This window comes from Microtus oregoni, unplaced genomic scaffold (genome assembly GCF_018167655.1).
Source record: "Microtus oregoni isolate MIOR12 unplaced genomic scaffold, Mior012 000022F_ref0000154, whole genome shotgun sequence".
Taxonomy (NCBI): domain Eukaryota; kingdom Metazoa; phylum Chordata; class Mammalia; order Rodentia; family Cricetidae; genus Microtus; species Microtus oregoni.
In genome coordinates, this window is record NW_024543081.1 from 8,357,161 (window position 1) to 8,374,438 (window position 17,278).

Here is a 17,278-nt window from a genome sequence, read left to right on the forward strand (position 1 = left end):
TACCCATTTTGTAAGTGAGGAGACTGAGGCCGACAAGGTTTACAGTAGAGTCAGTGGCATGGCCAGGGTGGATTCCCAGAAGACTAGAGTAGGTGGGTGCTGGCTAGAACCTGAAGGCCAGGCAGAATTGGACTTGGGAAGGGGGTGCTGATGGGAGTAGAGAGGGTGCAGAAAGGGCGTCCCTGTCCAGACTGCATGGCCTCAGCCAGTGTTTTGGGCTCTGCGGAGGGGCACTCACCCACAGTCATGCTGTCCTCGTGGCGTTTGATAATATCAAAGGAGTCCCGCAGGTTCCCTTCTGTGATATCAAAGATGATGTCGGCCTGGTTGGCAGGGTACAGCGGTGTGACGGCCCTCAGAAAGATGATCTCTGCAGCAAGTGAGAGGGTGGCATGGGATGGTGGTAGTGCTGGTCCATCCCTTCCCTCCCACCCCTAACGTGATAGGTGACGTTACTGAAATCACCGACCCTCTGAGTGGGAGGCTAGAGAGTGCTGACCATCACACCGTAGCCTAGCTGTGTTCTATCAGTGGGGAAACTGATGCCTTGAGACAGAAAAAAAAAAGACATTTTGTTTTTATCTGCCCTAAGGTCATGGCGCCAGTCAGCAGTGTGGGCTCATCTGGGCAGTGGTGTCTGAGCCATGTTCCAGAGCCCCTCACCGTGAAGCAACCCAAGCTGCCTTAGCCTTGGAGCCACCGCTCAGATGCCAGCCTGGCTCAGGGTAATCTTGGGGAGGTTTCCCTGATGTCTGCCGAGGGTCCTGTTAGCGCTCCCCATTCCCTGAACCCACGACATTTTGGTTTTGGTTGCACTCTTGTGGGTAACCGACTCCTACGTCAGTACAGGGTAGAAGAGCACCATAAAAATGTTTTTTTTGTTTTTTTTAATATTAATTAATTAATTTGTTTATTTATTAAAGATTTCTGTTTCTTCCCCGCCACCGCCTCCCATTTCCCTCCCCCAATCAAGTCCCCCTTCCTTGTCAGCCCAAAGAGCAATCAGGGTTCCCTGCTCTGTGGGAAGTCCATGGACCACCCACCTCCATCCAGGTCTAGTAAGGTGAGCATCCAAACTGCCTAGGCTCCCACAAAGCCAGTACGTGCAGTAGGATCAAAAAACCCATTGCCATTGTTCATGAGTTCTCAGTAGTCCTCATTGTCCGCTATGTCCAGCGAGTCCGGTTTAAAAAAAAATGGCTGCTGGAGACTTGGGAAAGAAAGATGTGTGGAGATTTTTTTTTTAAAAAAAATAATTATTTAAATTTATTTTATGTGCATTGGTGTGATGGTGTCAGATCCCCTGGAACTGGAAGACTATTGTAAATGGCCACGTGGGTGCTGAGAATGAACCCAGGTCTTTGGGAAGACCAGCCAGTGCTTTTAACCACTGAGCCATCTCTCTAGCCCCGTGTATAGGTTTGTGGAAACCCCACTTTCCACAAGGCAGACATCAGCTGTGACGACTTCTCTGGAAGAATGAGCCAATGGAAAGGAAGTAGGGGCTGTGAATTTCCCCCCAGGACATCGCTGGCCTTGTTGGGTCTCCCACGTCTCCTGCACTACTGCTGCCTAGTGATCCTGTGTGACTCTATCAGTGCTGGCCCAGGGGTCACTCTAGATGACTCGGTCACACATTTTCCTGGAGAGGGAAGGCCTTTCTTAAGTTATGTTCTCAGAGTCTGGCACACAAGCTCACTGGAGGGCCGCTAACAGATTTAGTCAATGGTGAGTCAGGGAGGAAAACTCCATGCATAAGAAAGAAGAAGGTGACTGGGGACCAGAGAAGCCCACAGCTACACACACACCCCAGTGTGTGACAGGAAGAGTGGTCCACCTAGGAGCGTGCAGCCCAGGTCTGACTCAGGAACGTGAGGGCGGCTGCCATGACCGTGGAGAACCAGGAAGGACACAGTTGTCATTACTCCTGGGGTCATTGTTTCCAGTCCGGCTACTCTATCCATCTGCCCCGTTCTCCAGGAAGTTTTGACACACCAACCTCACCAATTAGGACCTCTCAGAGGTTCTCTGAGCCTTGGGGTGTAAAGCCTCAGCTTCGGGTCTACCCTCCTGCTCATCCTTCCAAACCCATCGGAGTGTCCTGGTCTTCAATGCCCACACTACCCCACTCACCTCCAGCCCTTGCCAGTTGAGATCTGCGGGCAAGTTCCTGCTTTTCTCCTCCCACTCTGGCCAGTCACCTCTAATCCTCTTCCCTCAGGAAGCTCTCCTCAACCCCCCAGTGCCCAGCCTCAAATCAACACTGAATGCTATTTACAGAACGAGTGTCACCCACTAGAAGGACTGCCTACGAGAGAGAGAAAGGCTGTGCAGCCGAGGAACCCTGGTGGGAAAGGCGTGCATCGCCACCCCCACCTCATCCTACAAGGAAGGGCTCCTGCAGGCCAGGACCTCTGCTCCATCAGAAGGAGGTTCTGAAGCAGGTCCCAGGACCTCCATCTTGGTCTACTCACCCTCGGGACGGCTGAACTCTCGGAAGGTGGGCAGCGAGATGACCGTGTGGGAGACGGTGTGCACAGGGTCTCGCATGCAGGCCTCATCGGTGGGGCGGCAGGACTTGATACAGCGGACAGTGTCTGTCTTCTCTTGGCGGAAACTGCAGGGAAACAGCCCAGGGAAGTTGATGGCAAAGCTAGGACCACAGCTCTCATGGGGATAAGGAGCCTGGGACAAGTAATGGGTGGCCCAGAGGCAGGGCCAGACTGTGGTGTACGGATTTATGCATGGTCCTTCGTATGAAATGCAGACATGATTTGGCCTAGCTGCTAACGTGCATGGCTTGGAATTTGCCAACAGCACCAAGTGGGCATCAGTCTACCACTGAAGAACATGTTCACTTCTCAGTATTGAGTGGCTAAGGGTACCAGGTGCCATGGACGCCAAAGTGAACAAGGGTGTCAGGGTCCTTCATCCTGAAAACCAACATCTGAGTAGCTAGCAGGGTTTGGGGTGGGGTATACAAACTGCAGATCTCATTGTCCATCACAGAAAATTTGAATCCATATCCCCAAGTGATGGGAAGGAAAAGGCTAGCATTTACTGTAATCCCCCGTGGAAGGCTCTGTGCTAGACTGTTCTTAAGGACTTCACCATGAAATAAAACACAAGGTTGGAGAGATGGCTCGTCGGTTAAGAGCACTGTTTGCTCTTTCAGACAATCCACAAGGCAGCTGGTCACAGTCATCTATAACACCAGACCCAAGGGATCCAACACCCTCTTCTATATGTAAAATTCAATTAAAACTTAGAAAAAAAGAAGGTGGCCAGTGTCGGGGAACAACACCCAAAGTTGTCTTCTGCCTCCACAAGACACATGTATACACATGTGTGCACAGACATACATATCCATGAAATAATGAAATAAAAACAGATATGAACACAATACAAACAAAGGTCAAGTTCAATGAGTTATTATTACAAACATTTTTATAAGTATCAGCTATACCAGGGGGTTGAGGCAGAAGGATTATAAGTTCAAGGCCAGTCTGACCTATAGAGTTTTGTTTTTCTCAAAAAAGCAAACAAACAAACAAACAAAAAAAAACTATTCACATAAAGAAACCATGGCCAACTGCCTGAGGCCACCTCATGTAAACCAGACTAATATCAACCCTCCTTTACCCTATAGCTACCCTAACCTGGGTGAACAGCAGGCCCCTGCTAGGTTTCATTACAGCTCCTTCCCACAGTGTATATTTCTAGCCAATCATGGACTTGTCCATGAGGAAGTTAAGGCTGTCCTTAAGTCCCTTTTGACTGACAGTTTTTGCCCCATCCTTTCATTTCCCACACGATCAGGGAAGGAATCTAGTGCACGGCAGCCACAAAGTCCCACAGTCAGGAGTCGGCTGGCTGCATCCTTCTGGTGTGGTTCAGAGTGCGTCTCTGTCCTCTGAAGCTTCCTCACACCAGCCGCTGCATTCTGCCCAGGCCCAGCCTCGCTGGTAAGATGGCACGGGTAGAGGGTCTCCCATCAGGGCATGAGGTTTCTGGTCTTTCTGGGATACCTACAGCTGTTGGTGCTCAGGGCCTACACCCACTGTCCTAGGTAGCTTTTGTCAACGTGTCACTAGCTAGGGTCACCTGGGAAGAAAGACTCTCAACTGAGAAAATGCCTCCATCATATTGGCAAGGTGGCAACTCCGTGGGGCATATTCTTGATTAATGATTGATGTGAGAGGCCCAGCTCACTGTGGGTTCTGTCACACTTAGGCAAGTGGTCCTGGATGATAATTGTTTTGGATTTGTGTGATGATGGTGCAGGAAGAGCTGGAGGGTTATTAGTATAAACCGAGGCATGCTGAAGTGAGCAAGCAAGTCACTGAAGGCTGTACACAGCCATTCCCCTCCAGGAAAAAGGTGCCCCACTTCTGATGGAGCAGAGTGTGGGGAAGACATACGTGGGAAATAACAGACACCTACTATAAGCCACCTAGCTCACGGGCCTCTGCTACGGAAACTAGTAAATGGACTCTGACCCTGATGCTTTTCGGTTGGTCGTCTACATGAGGAACTCACTTTCCTGGCAATTTAAAGTTGGTACACTCTGTAGCCACGTAACTGACCTCCTGGAGCCCCCTAGTCTGCTGCCTCTGAAGTCCCCTCTCTGACATGCCTCGACACAATCTGGAACCTTCCTCTTCAGCAGTGTCTGCGGTCTCCGTCAATTCTCTATTCTGTTTCCACAAGCTCTCCCTAGAGAGAGACCCGGCCACTAAGGAAAGCCTTGGCAGCTCAGTCCCTAGGCTCCAGCCTAATCCAGACCCATCGTGGGTTCCCACACACCTCGCCCACTGGGGTGGGGAGCAAGAGGCAGCCCTCAGGTACCCTGAGCTCTCAATTAACCTACCACTCTTTCCAGGGGTGTCCAGGGGCTATTCGGGATTCCACAGTATTTTCTCAGTCATTTCCCACAGATACCACCCCCACACAGAGGCCCTGACTTATATTTGGGGAATGTGTGGAGATGCCTTGTTACTTTGTTTCGTGGTGACTATTTTCCATGGATTTTTCATCTTCCTGCCCAGTCTTTCTGAGTGTTTTGGGGGTAGGATCCAGAGAACTTCAAAAACTCAGCCTGCATCTCTCAGACGGTCCATTCTGCACCTACTTCTGCATTTTTAAAATTTCCTCCCTTCTTAATTTATGTTTGTCTTGCCTGCATGTATGTATGTCCACTGCATGCAAGCTGTGGCTAAGGAGGTCACAAGGGGACGTCAGATTCTCAGGGACTAGAGTTACAGCTGTTTGTGAGCTGCCACACGGGTGCTCTGGAAGAGCGACCAGTGCTCTTAACCCTGAGCCATCTCTCCAGCCTCTACTGCGGTGCTCTGTCCCACTGTGCAGTGCCTCCTCCTCCTGCTGACACAGTATCTTGCTCTCACTCTTGGGAACTGTGGAATGGGGACAAACCTTCAGAGCCATCCAATTCCAGGAATGTTCCTTCTTCATCCTAGGTGGTACAGCTCAAGACAGACCCTAGACCAGGCTATAAGCCCCAGTGCTGGCCCAGGTAGACACCAGCAGTAGGGTTTGGGGCAATTTACCTAAACTGTGTGATTCTGTAACCTGCTCACCTAGTAGGGAAATGAATAGAGTTTGATTCCCACAGCTGCAGTGAGATTGAACAAGCAAATTATCTTAATTGGAAGTAGGGTCTCGGGAAAGCATTGGGCCCACTGTGAGTGCCATGCATCCTCACAATACTGACAAATTATCTTTTCTCCTTGGGTACTTGATTTACCACACTGACAAAGTGAGATAATCATAAGTCTTAGAGACATAGTTGCTTCTTCTATTAGTAACCATAGATATATTCAAATCCAAAGAGCCCTAATCTCCCACTTAAACCAAGAACCAAAGGAGTCTTTGACTACTTCCCACCGGAAGGCAATGCTCACAGCCCACCAGCTAGATACAAACATAGCTTCTTAAGCCACTTCATAGACCCTTCAGAGCATCTGCAAGGTGGCCCTGGATGCTCTGAGAGGAGGCAAGCAAAGCCAGGGGCAGAGTCTGTGTACAGGAAGCAGGAGGCAGAAGACCCAGAGACCCACTTTTGTTTTTCCTGCACCATCTGGTCTCTCAGCAGCAAGAGCTGGGAACAATGCTCTACACCCGAGAGAAGCTTTTCATAATTGGGGTGGGCTGGTGAGATGGCTCAATAAGAGTGCCTGCTGATCTTCCAGAGGACCTGAGCTCAGTAACCAGAACCCACGTTGGGAGGCTTAAAACCACATGTAACAACTCCACCTTCGGGGGAACCCAGTGATTTCTTCTGGCCTCTTGTGTACCCATACATCTCTCTCTCTCTCTCTCTCTCTCTCTCTCTCTCTCTCTCTCTCTCACACACACACACACACACACACACACACACACACACACATACACACACACACACACACATATGCACACACACTAAAGACTGTCTTAAAAATAAAGAGGTGGGGGCACCCCAAAGGAGCTCAAGCAGAGGTAGAGAGACTTGAAGACACTGTGGAGGGGACTGTGGCAAGCCATGGAAGGATGGAAGGTTGCTAGATAGCCTCTGAGATCCCTGTAACACCCACCCAGTCTTCAAAATCCTGTGCCCATGAGGACAAAAGTGCCCCTTTGCCTACATAATCGGCCATGATGACTGCCAGACTAAGACCTTCAGACCCTCCATTCCAACAAGAATAAGTTCCTTACAGACCTTTGCTGGTTTCACTGAAGACACATTTGAGCTAAACCTTGAAAATGCTATCCATCTATCAATCCACCTACACACCCACCCATCCTTTCAACCATCCATTCTTCTTTTATCCACCCACCCACCCATCCACCCACTCACCCATCCATCCAACCATCCACCCACCCACCCATCCATCCATCCATCCACCCACCCATTCACCCATTCTCCCACCCACCCATCCTATCAAGTTTCCCACCTATTTACTGAGTGGCTTCTTATGGCCAAAAAGCCCAAACTAACTACAAACACTACCCCTTCATTCAAAAGTCCCAACCTAGCAGGTGCAACAAAAAAAGTTGTCGACTTTAAGATACCAGGGTAAATGCTCTGAGGAAGGATGCCTGGGGCCTGGGGGTGTTAAGAAAGGCTTCATGGAGAAGATTACTTTTGAGCTAAGTATGTAAGAAGGAAGGCGGTTGGCAGAAAGAAGGCAAAGCTCAGGCTGAGGTCAGGAGCCAACATATTTAAGGAATGGAAATGAGGGGCAAGCTGCCCTATGGCCCAGGGCACAAGCAAAGGGCATGAGTCAAGGAGGGGGAGCTGCAGCTGAGAGGGTAGGGTAGGGCCGATCACACTGGAAACAGAAACCCTTCAAGGGTTTAGACTTCTTGATCTAGAAAAGAGATCCAAAGAGGGTTCCAAGGAGGAACTGGACAATAAAACTAGCTCTTCAGAGTCCTCTGATGTGGCTTGGTGCATACCTGGAAGACAGGCAGCTCGAAGGCAACCCAGGACCCACATATTAGAGCAAGGTCTGGGTGGTGGAGGGGGATGTACAGAGAGGACTGGATAGAAAGGTTCAGGTCAGGCACCGAGGCAGCTGCTGCCTCTGTACAAGGCAGAGGTCAGTGCACACTGTCTTCCCCTCCATCCGTGGGGAGCATACCCCAGCCCTTTACAAGTGACAGGGGGCCCTGAGGGTCCTTCAGAGTCCTTCACTCCTGCCCACTCTTCTTCAGGTCTGCACAGAGATAGCACCAGCAATCAGATCCACTGAAAGACTAAAAACCTAAGCCAGTGTGGTGGTTTTGAGCCATAAGCTCACAGGGAGGGGCACTATGAGGAACTGTGGCCTTGTTGGAGTAGGTGTGGTCTTGTGGGAGGAAGTGTGTCACTGGGGCGGGCTTTGAGGTTTCAGAAACTCAAGCCAGGCCCAGTGCCACTCTCTTCCTGCTGCCTGCCATTCAGATATAGAATTCTCAGCTACCTCTCAAGCATCATGCCTGTCTGCATGCCACCATGCTTCCCACCATGATAATAACAGACTAAACCTCTGAACTGTAAGCCAGATAAGCCAGCCCCAATTAAATTCCTTAGTAAAAGTTGCTGTGATCATGGTATCTCTTCACAGCAACAGACACCCTAAGTGAACCAGTATTGGCGGAATCACCATTTTCTCAATAGACACAGAGTAACTGGTGTGTACTGGGCACCTTGCCAGGAGATCAAGACAGTCACCGAATGAGACAGACCCAGTGCCTGCCTTTGTAGAATCTCTTAGATGGCGAGGAAGACAAATTCGGAGAACAGAAGCAAACATTTTAGGCTGTTATAAGCACCATAAGGATAATGTTGTAAGCAAGAAGGAGGGAACACAACCTGGGGTGTTAGGCAAAGCTCCTGTAACAGTGAGGATATGGTGTGCATGTCCCCCAAGGCTTCACGTGTTGACATTTAATCCGTATTGAGGTATTAGGAGAGTGGGCACTCTCTCCAACTACAACACCTAGAGACGGGGTCTGAGGAGGGTGGCTGGGATTACAGTCCTTACAGTGGAGCCCCATAAATTCTGGAGACGTCAAAAGACAAGACACAGATGTTGATACGTGCTTTATCTCTGCACGTGATACCCTGAGACCCAACAGGACTCTACCAGCACAAAGGGCCATCATCAAATGGAGTCTCTTGACCTTGGTGTTCCATAGCTAGAAGCCAAGTAAGAAGCTCAACAAACATCTTTTCTTCAGGAAGTTACCCAGCCTCCGGTAGTTTGTTATCATAATAAAAAAAAATAGACTAATGCAGCTGAAGAGGAAAGCCCACTTAAACTGAGGTTTACCCAGCTTTCAGGCTAAGGGTATAAAATTCCATTTTGAGCAAGGGGAGAGTAATCTGAGGTCAGGATGGATTGTCACCCTAAGACGAAGCTGTACCCACCCTTGAAAATCCCACAGAGGAGAGAGTGGCTAAGAGCACTGGCTGCTTTTTCAGAGGACCTAGGTTTAGTTCCGAGCACATCCATGGAGATTCACAATGTCTGCAACTCTAACTCCAGGGGATCTGGCATGCTCTTCTGACCTCCACCAGGCATGCATTCAACGCACGCACATCCATGTGGATAAAACACACACACATTTTTTTTAAAGAATAGAATAAAAGCCACAACTACATACAATGGATGCCATGAAGGATCTTAGGCAAATTCCTCGACATGCTCCAGTTTCTGAGCAGAGAATGAACTGTGGGGCATGTTGAGTGGATGCCAGGAGACCTACAGAGAGTGGCTTGGCTGGAACCAAGATGGAGAAGATACAGGCAGGAGGATCAGGACTCACAGTGGAGGTGCTGTGATGGGATAGAATAGGCAGAGCTGTGGGGCTGGGGCACATATATCACCTGTGAGATCGTGGGCAAATCGCACAGCCTCTCTGAGTATCCACAAAGACAACACAGACAGAAATATACACAAAATATCTGGTAGACACTTTCTGGTTCCCAGCCAGCATCACAACAGTGCTGGCCTTTCCCTCCTCTTGGCACAGCACTGGGGTTCAGGAAAAGCCAATGAGTTCATTTATAATTTACCCAGAAGCTTCATCCAAAATGTACCAACTGTGTTTACTGTTTTCCCAGACCAGAAGGTTAAATATACACCCAGCCTTGGTGATCCTAGAAAGAGACCCAGTGGCCTGAAGGCCTACTTCCTCAGGCTAGCTTAGCCCTTTCCTTTCTTGGGGGCTTGTTCTGTATCTAAAAGATGAAGGTATCTCTGGGGGTGAGGGCCCTTTCTCAGCCATCAGTGCTACCTGTTGGGGTAACACCACAGGGAGAGACAGTCCAGAGGTGTACTTGGCTCAGCCTCATTCCTCCCTTGCCTGGGACGTCTGGGAGTACAATGATGGGCTCTATTGCTGGGGTTCTCGGCTACCCAGACCTTTTGAAAGGTATTCCCCGGTCACCTGTTATGGAACCAATTCTGGAAGAGGCTCAGTTTACCCCAGGAGAGAAAAAGCACAGAGATCCCTGTCCACGTCCAATAAAACCAAGGCACGAGAGGCATGCTTTATGGGATGGCCACTGGGACTTTATTAGAACTTCAAGGGCAGGAAAGCGACAGCAGGGGGTGGCCAGAGCCCAAGCAAGCACTCAGAGCTCTGCAGACACAAAGATATAAAGCTTGGCCACAAAGGAGCTGACTGTGCCGTGGCGATAGAGATCCATCTTGACGGTCAGGAGCAAGTCCCTGGGCTTGGGGATGGGCTTGGTGAGGGCCACCACCCCACTGTGGTGGCTCACCTTCCGAGTGGTGAAAAAGCCCTCCTCATTGCCGGCGGTGATGGCCAGCTGCATGCTGTCCCCAGGGACAGCACTGGAAGGGCCCATGCGGAAAACCACTGCGGGCACTTGGATGTTGGTGGGGAAAGAGAGGTGGTAGTAGGTTATTCTCAGAGGCAGCCTGGGGCACTCCTGGTTCTCATGGCAAGGCAAGCGCTCACAGCGGCTGAAAGACAAGTGGACAGAGAGACAGGAAGAGGGTTAGCGCCACCTCAGCAAGCAGAGAAACAACAGAGTGTGGGCAAGCACGGCTCGCTGGGCGGGACCTCCTGCTACCCCTCTGGCCAACACAGCCAGCACAAAGAGCACCCTCACTCACCTGGGTGAGGTGCTGTAGACCTCCAGGCCATAGACTTGGGTACCAGCCTCTTCCAACACCCTCTGGGGGCACTGGTGGCTGAGGTCAAGCCATACCCAGCATGAGATGTGTCCCCTTCTCAAGGCAGAGAGCCACCTTGGGTGCACTCGGCAAGGGCCTCACCCAGACAGTGGCCAAGGGCATGAAGAACTCCTGGGCGGGTTGAGAGACTACCCAGAGAGCATTATGGCCATTGGCATTTATTGGACGTGGGGCTAATCCTCACACGTTCACTAGCACCATCACTACCAGTGTTTAAGACGGTGGCCTGAGCGCCATTTGCCAGATGAGGAAACAGGTTCAGAGAAAGCCACGGAGTGAGGGAAGAGGCCAAGTCTATGGTCAGGGGTGAGATCAGCTCCCTAGTCCTTGTCATTCAGCTTTAGACACCTGCTCCAGTTCATCCACAGAGACAGAGTGGGGCTCAGAATGGAGATGTGACAGCTGCTAATATCCTGTGACAAGACTGAACTTCCTGTGGAGGATGGAGATAGGTCCCAACTTCCTGAATGGTGGAGATGAAAAAGGTCTCACTTACTGTGGAGGATGGAGACAGATTCTAACTTCCTGTGTGGTGGACATGAAAAAGGTCTCACTTCCTGTGGCAGGATGGAGACAGGCCACACACTTCCTGTGACAGGCTCTAACTTCCTATGTGGTGGAGATGAAGGCAGGGTCTTACTTCCTGTGATAGGATGGAGACAGGTCCTAACTTCCTATGTGGTGGAGATGGAGGCATGTTCTCACTTCCTATGCGGTGGAGATGAAGGCAGGTTCTCACTTCCTATGTGGTGGAGATGAAGGCAGGGTCTCACTTCCTGTGACAGGCTCTAACTTCCTCTATGTGGTGTAGACAAAGAAAGGCCCTAATTTCTTGCATGGTAGAGATGACAACAGACTCCCCCTTCCTATAACAGAATGGAGACATGCACTAACGTCCTTGTAGGAGAGGTAAAGACAAAATGTGACAGGATGTAGGATGGAGACAGTCCTGACTCTGTGCCAGGAACTGACCTCTTGTGATAGGGTGAGGATCGTTTTCTTAGTCACTTTTAATTACAGACCCTAACTTCCTACAACAGGATGGAGACAGAGAGTATATTCCTGGGACAGGATGTTGGCAGGAAATGAACTGTGTTCTACGTCCTGAACACCAGGCCCAGCACCTTCTGAAGGCAGCATGACACAGCCTTAAAAAGAAGCAGAGACAAGATGTCACACCCCATAGGACTTGGCTAAGCCCTTCTCAGGAAGTTCTGCCATTTTGACTGGGTTTGGATTCTCCACTTGGGGGTATTTTCTCTCCTGGTCTTCCTAGGCCTCCATTTCTTAGCTTATACCACATCTGACAGTTCTTGTACACAGCCTTTCTGTTTGCATCTTATCAGATGCTTATCAGGGCTGTTAGGAAGCCTTTCATTTACTTGACTATTTACCAATCTGGCTCTAAGAAAGGAACAGTCCTACAAGTAAGATCCGCGGTTCTATAACAGGAGATGAGTGTGCACACTAAAGAGAGCAGATTCTGGGAGGGAGAGCCCGGAGCCATTGTAGCAGGGAATGAGGTAGGCATGGGCATTGAGGAAAGGATGTTGCCCCTAGAGATGTCAAGGATCAGGTAAATGGGGGTACTCCACATGACCAGGAGATCTATGGTGGGATGACTGAGAGCAGGGAGGGCAGTGGAGAATCAGGGAGGCTGCTGGGGTCCATGAGCTGTTCCTCTGGGGGTATCAATGGCAGTAAGCAGCAAATTTGAGTTTCAAAGTCAGCTTCTCTCCCTTCAGGCTACATACACGAACACACATGTATGACACAACACAGGGTGGGGGAGGGAAGGAGGGAGGGAGGAAAGTGGGGGAGGTGGGGGAATTATGCAAGTTTAAGTGCTTCAGGAATTGTCTGAATGGGTCTGGTCAGTAGGTGGTGCTACAGTCTCCTTCATGGAATTAGCTTTCCCGAAGACTAGGTCTTGAGTTGCGAAATAAGCACGGCAAATGTGAGGCCTGCATGATGTCCTGGTCCAGCTCCCACGACCATCACATCTCAGGGATTTGGATACTGTCATCCATCAGAAGAGAACCCAAGCTCTCCCTGGAAAGAGGGGGTATGGACTGGCTCTTTTTAGGCCACTCACTCCCCAGGTGGGGTAGTGGTTCCTTGGCTTTATCCCCTGTGCCAGCACAGGGCTCAGCTCCTACTACACTTTGTAAATGGTCACTGTACAGGTCGGCTTGGTCCTTGACTTTCTTTCCCTGCTCCAAATTTTATCAAAACATCCTAGAAGTCATAACCACCGTGTGTGGCAAGCTGCTGGTCGGATGAGGGCCAGCAATGAAATCTGGTAGCTGATCATTACTGAATTGATTACAGAGCAGGGTAAAGGGAAGCTGAACCTGGGACCTGCCCTGCACAGGGACCAGGCTCCTAGCATCCACAGACACATTCACTCCTGACATATGCCTTATAGTGCAATGTGTCCCGATTCTCCAGTCCAACACCTTTGATTGTAATACCTCAGGCGTTGTGATTTTGATTGTAATACCTCAGGCGTTGTGAAAATAATCAGAAGCCAGTACAGATGAGAGACAAAAGCCAAGAAGAAGGTTGCTGGGCCACCACTGTGATCACGTTGACATTTCCTTCACATGAGCCATTTGTCATTCCTGAGAGAGGCCTAGGACCTGGCCAAGTCCCTCTTGACCTCTGTGACCACAGCTTTTCCCTTACGCCACTTTCCTAAGTCACAGCACCCAAAGCTACCCAGCTTCATGACTGATTTTACAACCATCCTCCAGGGTGACTCCATGGATGGGGAAAACAATATATCCAGCCCTACTGAATGCTAGAGACAGCCTTGAACACAGAAGTAACAGGCACTCTGCGGTCAGGACCTTAGCTACCTGGGCATGTCCACGAGACTCATTTGTGGATCCCTAGCTTGCTGGGTTGGGCTCCTGAGTAGCCAGGGAGAAAAGGAATTCTGTATGAAATGAGAGAGGGTCTGAGGCCAGGAGAGCGAGTGAGTGGGGTGGCGGGGGGGGGGGGGGGGGGGAGACTGGAAAGTGGAGAAGAGTGATTCCCATATCTTACCCATAATGGTTCCAGAACAAGCTGCCCCTGTGGAGCATGAACCGCAGTAAGGCACCCACTGGTTCCTTTGTATATACACGCATGACATATTTGTGTCCACATGCATATGGATGCCTAAGGTTGCCATCTCGTGTCTTTTCTGATTGATCTCTGCCTTATATAGCAAGGTAGGGTGCCTCACTTGAACTCAGAGTGGGACAATTTGGCTATTTAACTATTCAGCCTGCCATGGGAACCCACCATCTCCACGGATGAGCTGCTATGCCTGCCTGGCATGGGTGCTAGGGATCCGAACTCCAGTCCTCAAACTTGTAGAGCAAGCGAGTCACCTGCTGAGCCATCTCCTCGTCCCAGCTCACCTTGTCTCTGCTTGAGACAGTGTCTCATGCAGCCACAGCTGATCCTGAACTCCTGATCTGCTTGCCTCTACCTCACCAATGCTGAGATTACAAGTGTTACGCTATGACATTCATTTTACGCAGCGTAGTGTCTCCTTTCTAAAGGTCAGGGAATTAAGAGGCCTGGGTTTCTAATGAGGAGAAACAAGGATTGTAGAATAGAAGCTTCTCATCTAACATGCGCCAGGAAGTGAGCCTTTTCTCATTAGCACCCCACCCCCAGCTAGGGTGAGCAGCAGGGTGAAAACCTTCCACTGGAGACTCAGGACCCGGCCCCACTTCCTCCGCTCAACACTGGTCTCATAATTGGTCCACGCCTCCTCAACAGGGTCCATCAAAGAAGAAAGCTGTAACCAGAGAGACTCCGGCACACCTGTCAGTCAGAAAGTCAGAACCATATGCCCTTCCTATGCCTTTTCCGGCTTTCCCATTCAAGAGTCAAGTGACCTTAGACACAGTCTTGTCACCCACTGACCAGCAGAACAAAACTGATGTCACTCAAAAAGAATATTGTCCTCTGATTTGTGCCTTGAGGAGAAGAACAACGGCTACCACCCTCACCCCCACAAGAGCTCAACGAGCAGACTGGGCCAGCACTGAGTCGGGTTTGCTACCTCTGATTATCAACACCTGACCAAGCAGGTAAGCTTGTACCACTTTACGTAGGTGGCCCAAGGTTGACCAAAGGCCACAGCACTGAGAAAGGCCAGGACCAGAAGCCCAGCCTTTCTACATTGCAGACCAAGTCCTTGCATCCCCACATGGCCTCCCAGATTTACACATCATAACCATTAAAGACCCAGCTTTCCTTTCCCCCAACAGTACTGCAGGAATAAGTGCATCCTGGAATGCCTGCTCCTGCCCGCTGGGCAGAACCCAGGGTGAGGTCTATGCAAAACAAGCAGAGGGGAGCTGTGCCCCAGAGTCATGCCCACGGGGAACCCTGCAGACCACCTCACCATTCCACCTAACAGCTTAGGACAGAAGCTCCAAGAAACCCAAGTCAGCGTGACTCCCAAACTGTGATCTTTCTAGAATATCTCAGCATCTCCATAAAGTCTCTGCTTGGAAGAGGAGCATTCCCAAGGGGGTTCACTTAGGACTCCCCAAATTCTCAGCACAGAGGACTTCACCTCCTCCAACCCTACTCTCCGGCACTTGCTGACACAAAGACAGAGGACAGAAAGTGTCACAGGAGGACAGTCATCTTCCCAGGGTTGGAGCATCACTCCCCACCTCTCTTGTCCCTGTGTCCACATCCAGCCTGTTTTTATGAAGAACAGTTTCCTCTTCCAGCCTCAGAAACAGCGGGATGCGGCAGCTGTGACCTGACACATCAACCCCACACTGGAAGGAAATGCATCACAGGAGTTCCAGGGATACCCCTATTTCAGTGTGTGCAGGTCCCCAATCTCCCCCACAGCCTACTCAGCTCTCACTGACCTTAATTCAAGTCTAGCCAACACATCCCCGTCCCCTGGCCAGGTCGGCCTCTCTCCACTCTCTCAGCATCCTGTGTACTCTCTGTTCACTATCTGGCGTGTGCTCCTAGAAGTTCGTCCAATGGGCGGAACATCCACGGCCCATCGTCTACCCAGGAGCCTGTAAATACTCAGCCCACCAGCACCTGGATTTTGCTCACCTTAGCAATCACTTCAGCGAGCAAGGTCAGTCTGCCTCCCCACGGACTCATCTGTCCTGCCCCCAGCACAGGAGTTAGAAGTTACCATTACAACCACAGCCTAGCTTCTGGAATCCTCAAACCCAGTCATTTGTAATGGGAAAGAGAAAACGGCCTCAAACCAAAGGTGCATAGCTTTCTCGGTGACTCAGGACAGTCCTGCCATTGCAGCCAGGCTATTGCACAACTCGTGACCTCCTAGAGATGTGACACATTTGCAAATCCACTTCTGGAGTAGCTTTTCCCTGACCCAGACACAGAAAAAAACAAGGCACTTGGTAGTGCTGAGACAGGGTCTCAACAGGCAGCCCAGGCTGTCCTCAAGCTGGTGATCCTAGTACTGGGACTGTAGGTCTGCATCAACACATCACAAAAGGTGGTAAGTCGGTAAGAAGATTAAAAACATGCTAGGGAAATACAGTAGGTCAGGGGAGTAGACAAGCAGCCCTAAGGTCAGAAAGAACTCAGGGTTTCCAGGGTAGAGCAAACTGGAAGCTGAACAGAATCTACAACAGAAAGGACTGTCCCCCCTTCCAATGTTGAACATTGGAGACCGAAGCATCAGCAAAAGGAAACACTGACCACTGAGCAGGAAGGGTGGCTGGCCAAGAGCCAAAGACAAGTACAAGGTCAAGAGACCACAATGGAAAACCTAGGCTGTCCAGCCATATGCTTGCTTTGAGCATCTCGGTGCTAGTGGTGAGGCCATCAGTCCACACTCCTGGAATAAGCTCCCAGAGTGGAGTTTTCCCCACAGCAGGTAAATAAAGTTCTCTGAATAGAACTGAGATGACGGTGGTTGCAGTGGGAACCATGGCCTGGGAGTCCTCAGAACTCCCTAAGGAAGGAGTTCCTGGACACCAGAGAGGACACCACGGTGACCGGAAATTACAGGGCACATAGTCAGTTTCAAGTATGGGACACAGGATACCCCATGATATTCCCACACATCACTCTGCTAGACGGAATGCAGATGCCTTAAAAAGTCACCTTGACCAAGAGAGTGACATTGTCACCTGCTCCTCCAAGTCAGCGTATTCTCACATATGCATGTTACAGATGAAGTGACCAAGGTCTATCTCAACGGTAGCATGCCCACAGTCCATGACTCAGCTGCAGCTCTCCCCATGGCCTCCCAAGGGTAGTCTCACTGGCCCTCAAGGACCTTGGAACCAAGAATCAGCAGATTCTTAAGGCCGAATAGGAGAACACTACGGTCACAGCTTATGGACCACGTGCCCATGCCCAGAGGTAGGCCTTTAGGAAGCTCAATACAGACAGACGACAGTGGGTCCCAGAGACTTACGTGTCTGCAGAGCGGCGATAGTTCTCGGGGCATTCAAAGGATAGACATCGGAAGCTGCCTTGGATGTTGAAGCAAGTCTCATTGATGGAGCAGTTGTGGATACCAGTCACACACTCGTCAATGTCTGTGGAGA

The 17,278-nt window shown here is 50.4% G+C and overlaps 1 protein-coding gene across 2 annotated transcripts in view; it reads right to left on the bottom strand.

Annotated features, from left to right (window-relative positions):
* The window catches only part of Fbln1 (fibulin 1), a 73,134-nt gene that overhangs the window by 21,212 nt on the left and 34,644 nt on the right, over window positions 1–17,278 (bottom strand). Inside the window, exons 14-16 of one of the 2 annotated variants that reach the window (XM_041672243.1) lie at window positions 17,146–17,269; window positions 2,475–2,617; window positions 239–370 (exon numbers count right to left, since the gene is read on the bottom strand). In XM_041672243.1, the coding sequence (XP_041528177.1) occupies window positions 239–370; window positions 2,475–2,617; window positions 17,146–17,269 (399 nt within the window). Of the gene's footprint in view, window positions 1–238; window positions 371–2,474; window positions 2,618–10,045; window positions 10,476–17,145; window positions 17,270–17,278 lie in introns of those variants that run through there. The other variant, XM_041672244.1, reaches the window with a different exon arrangement.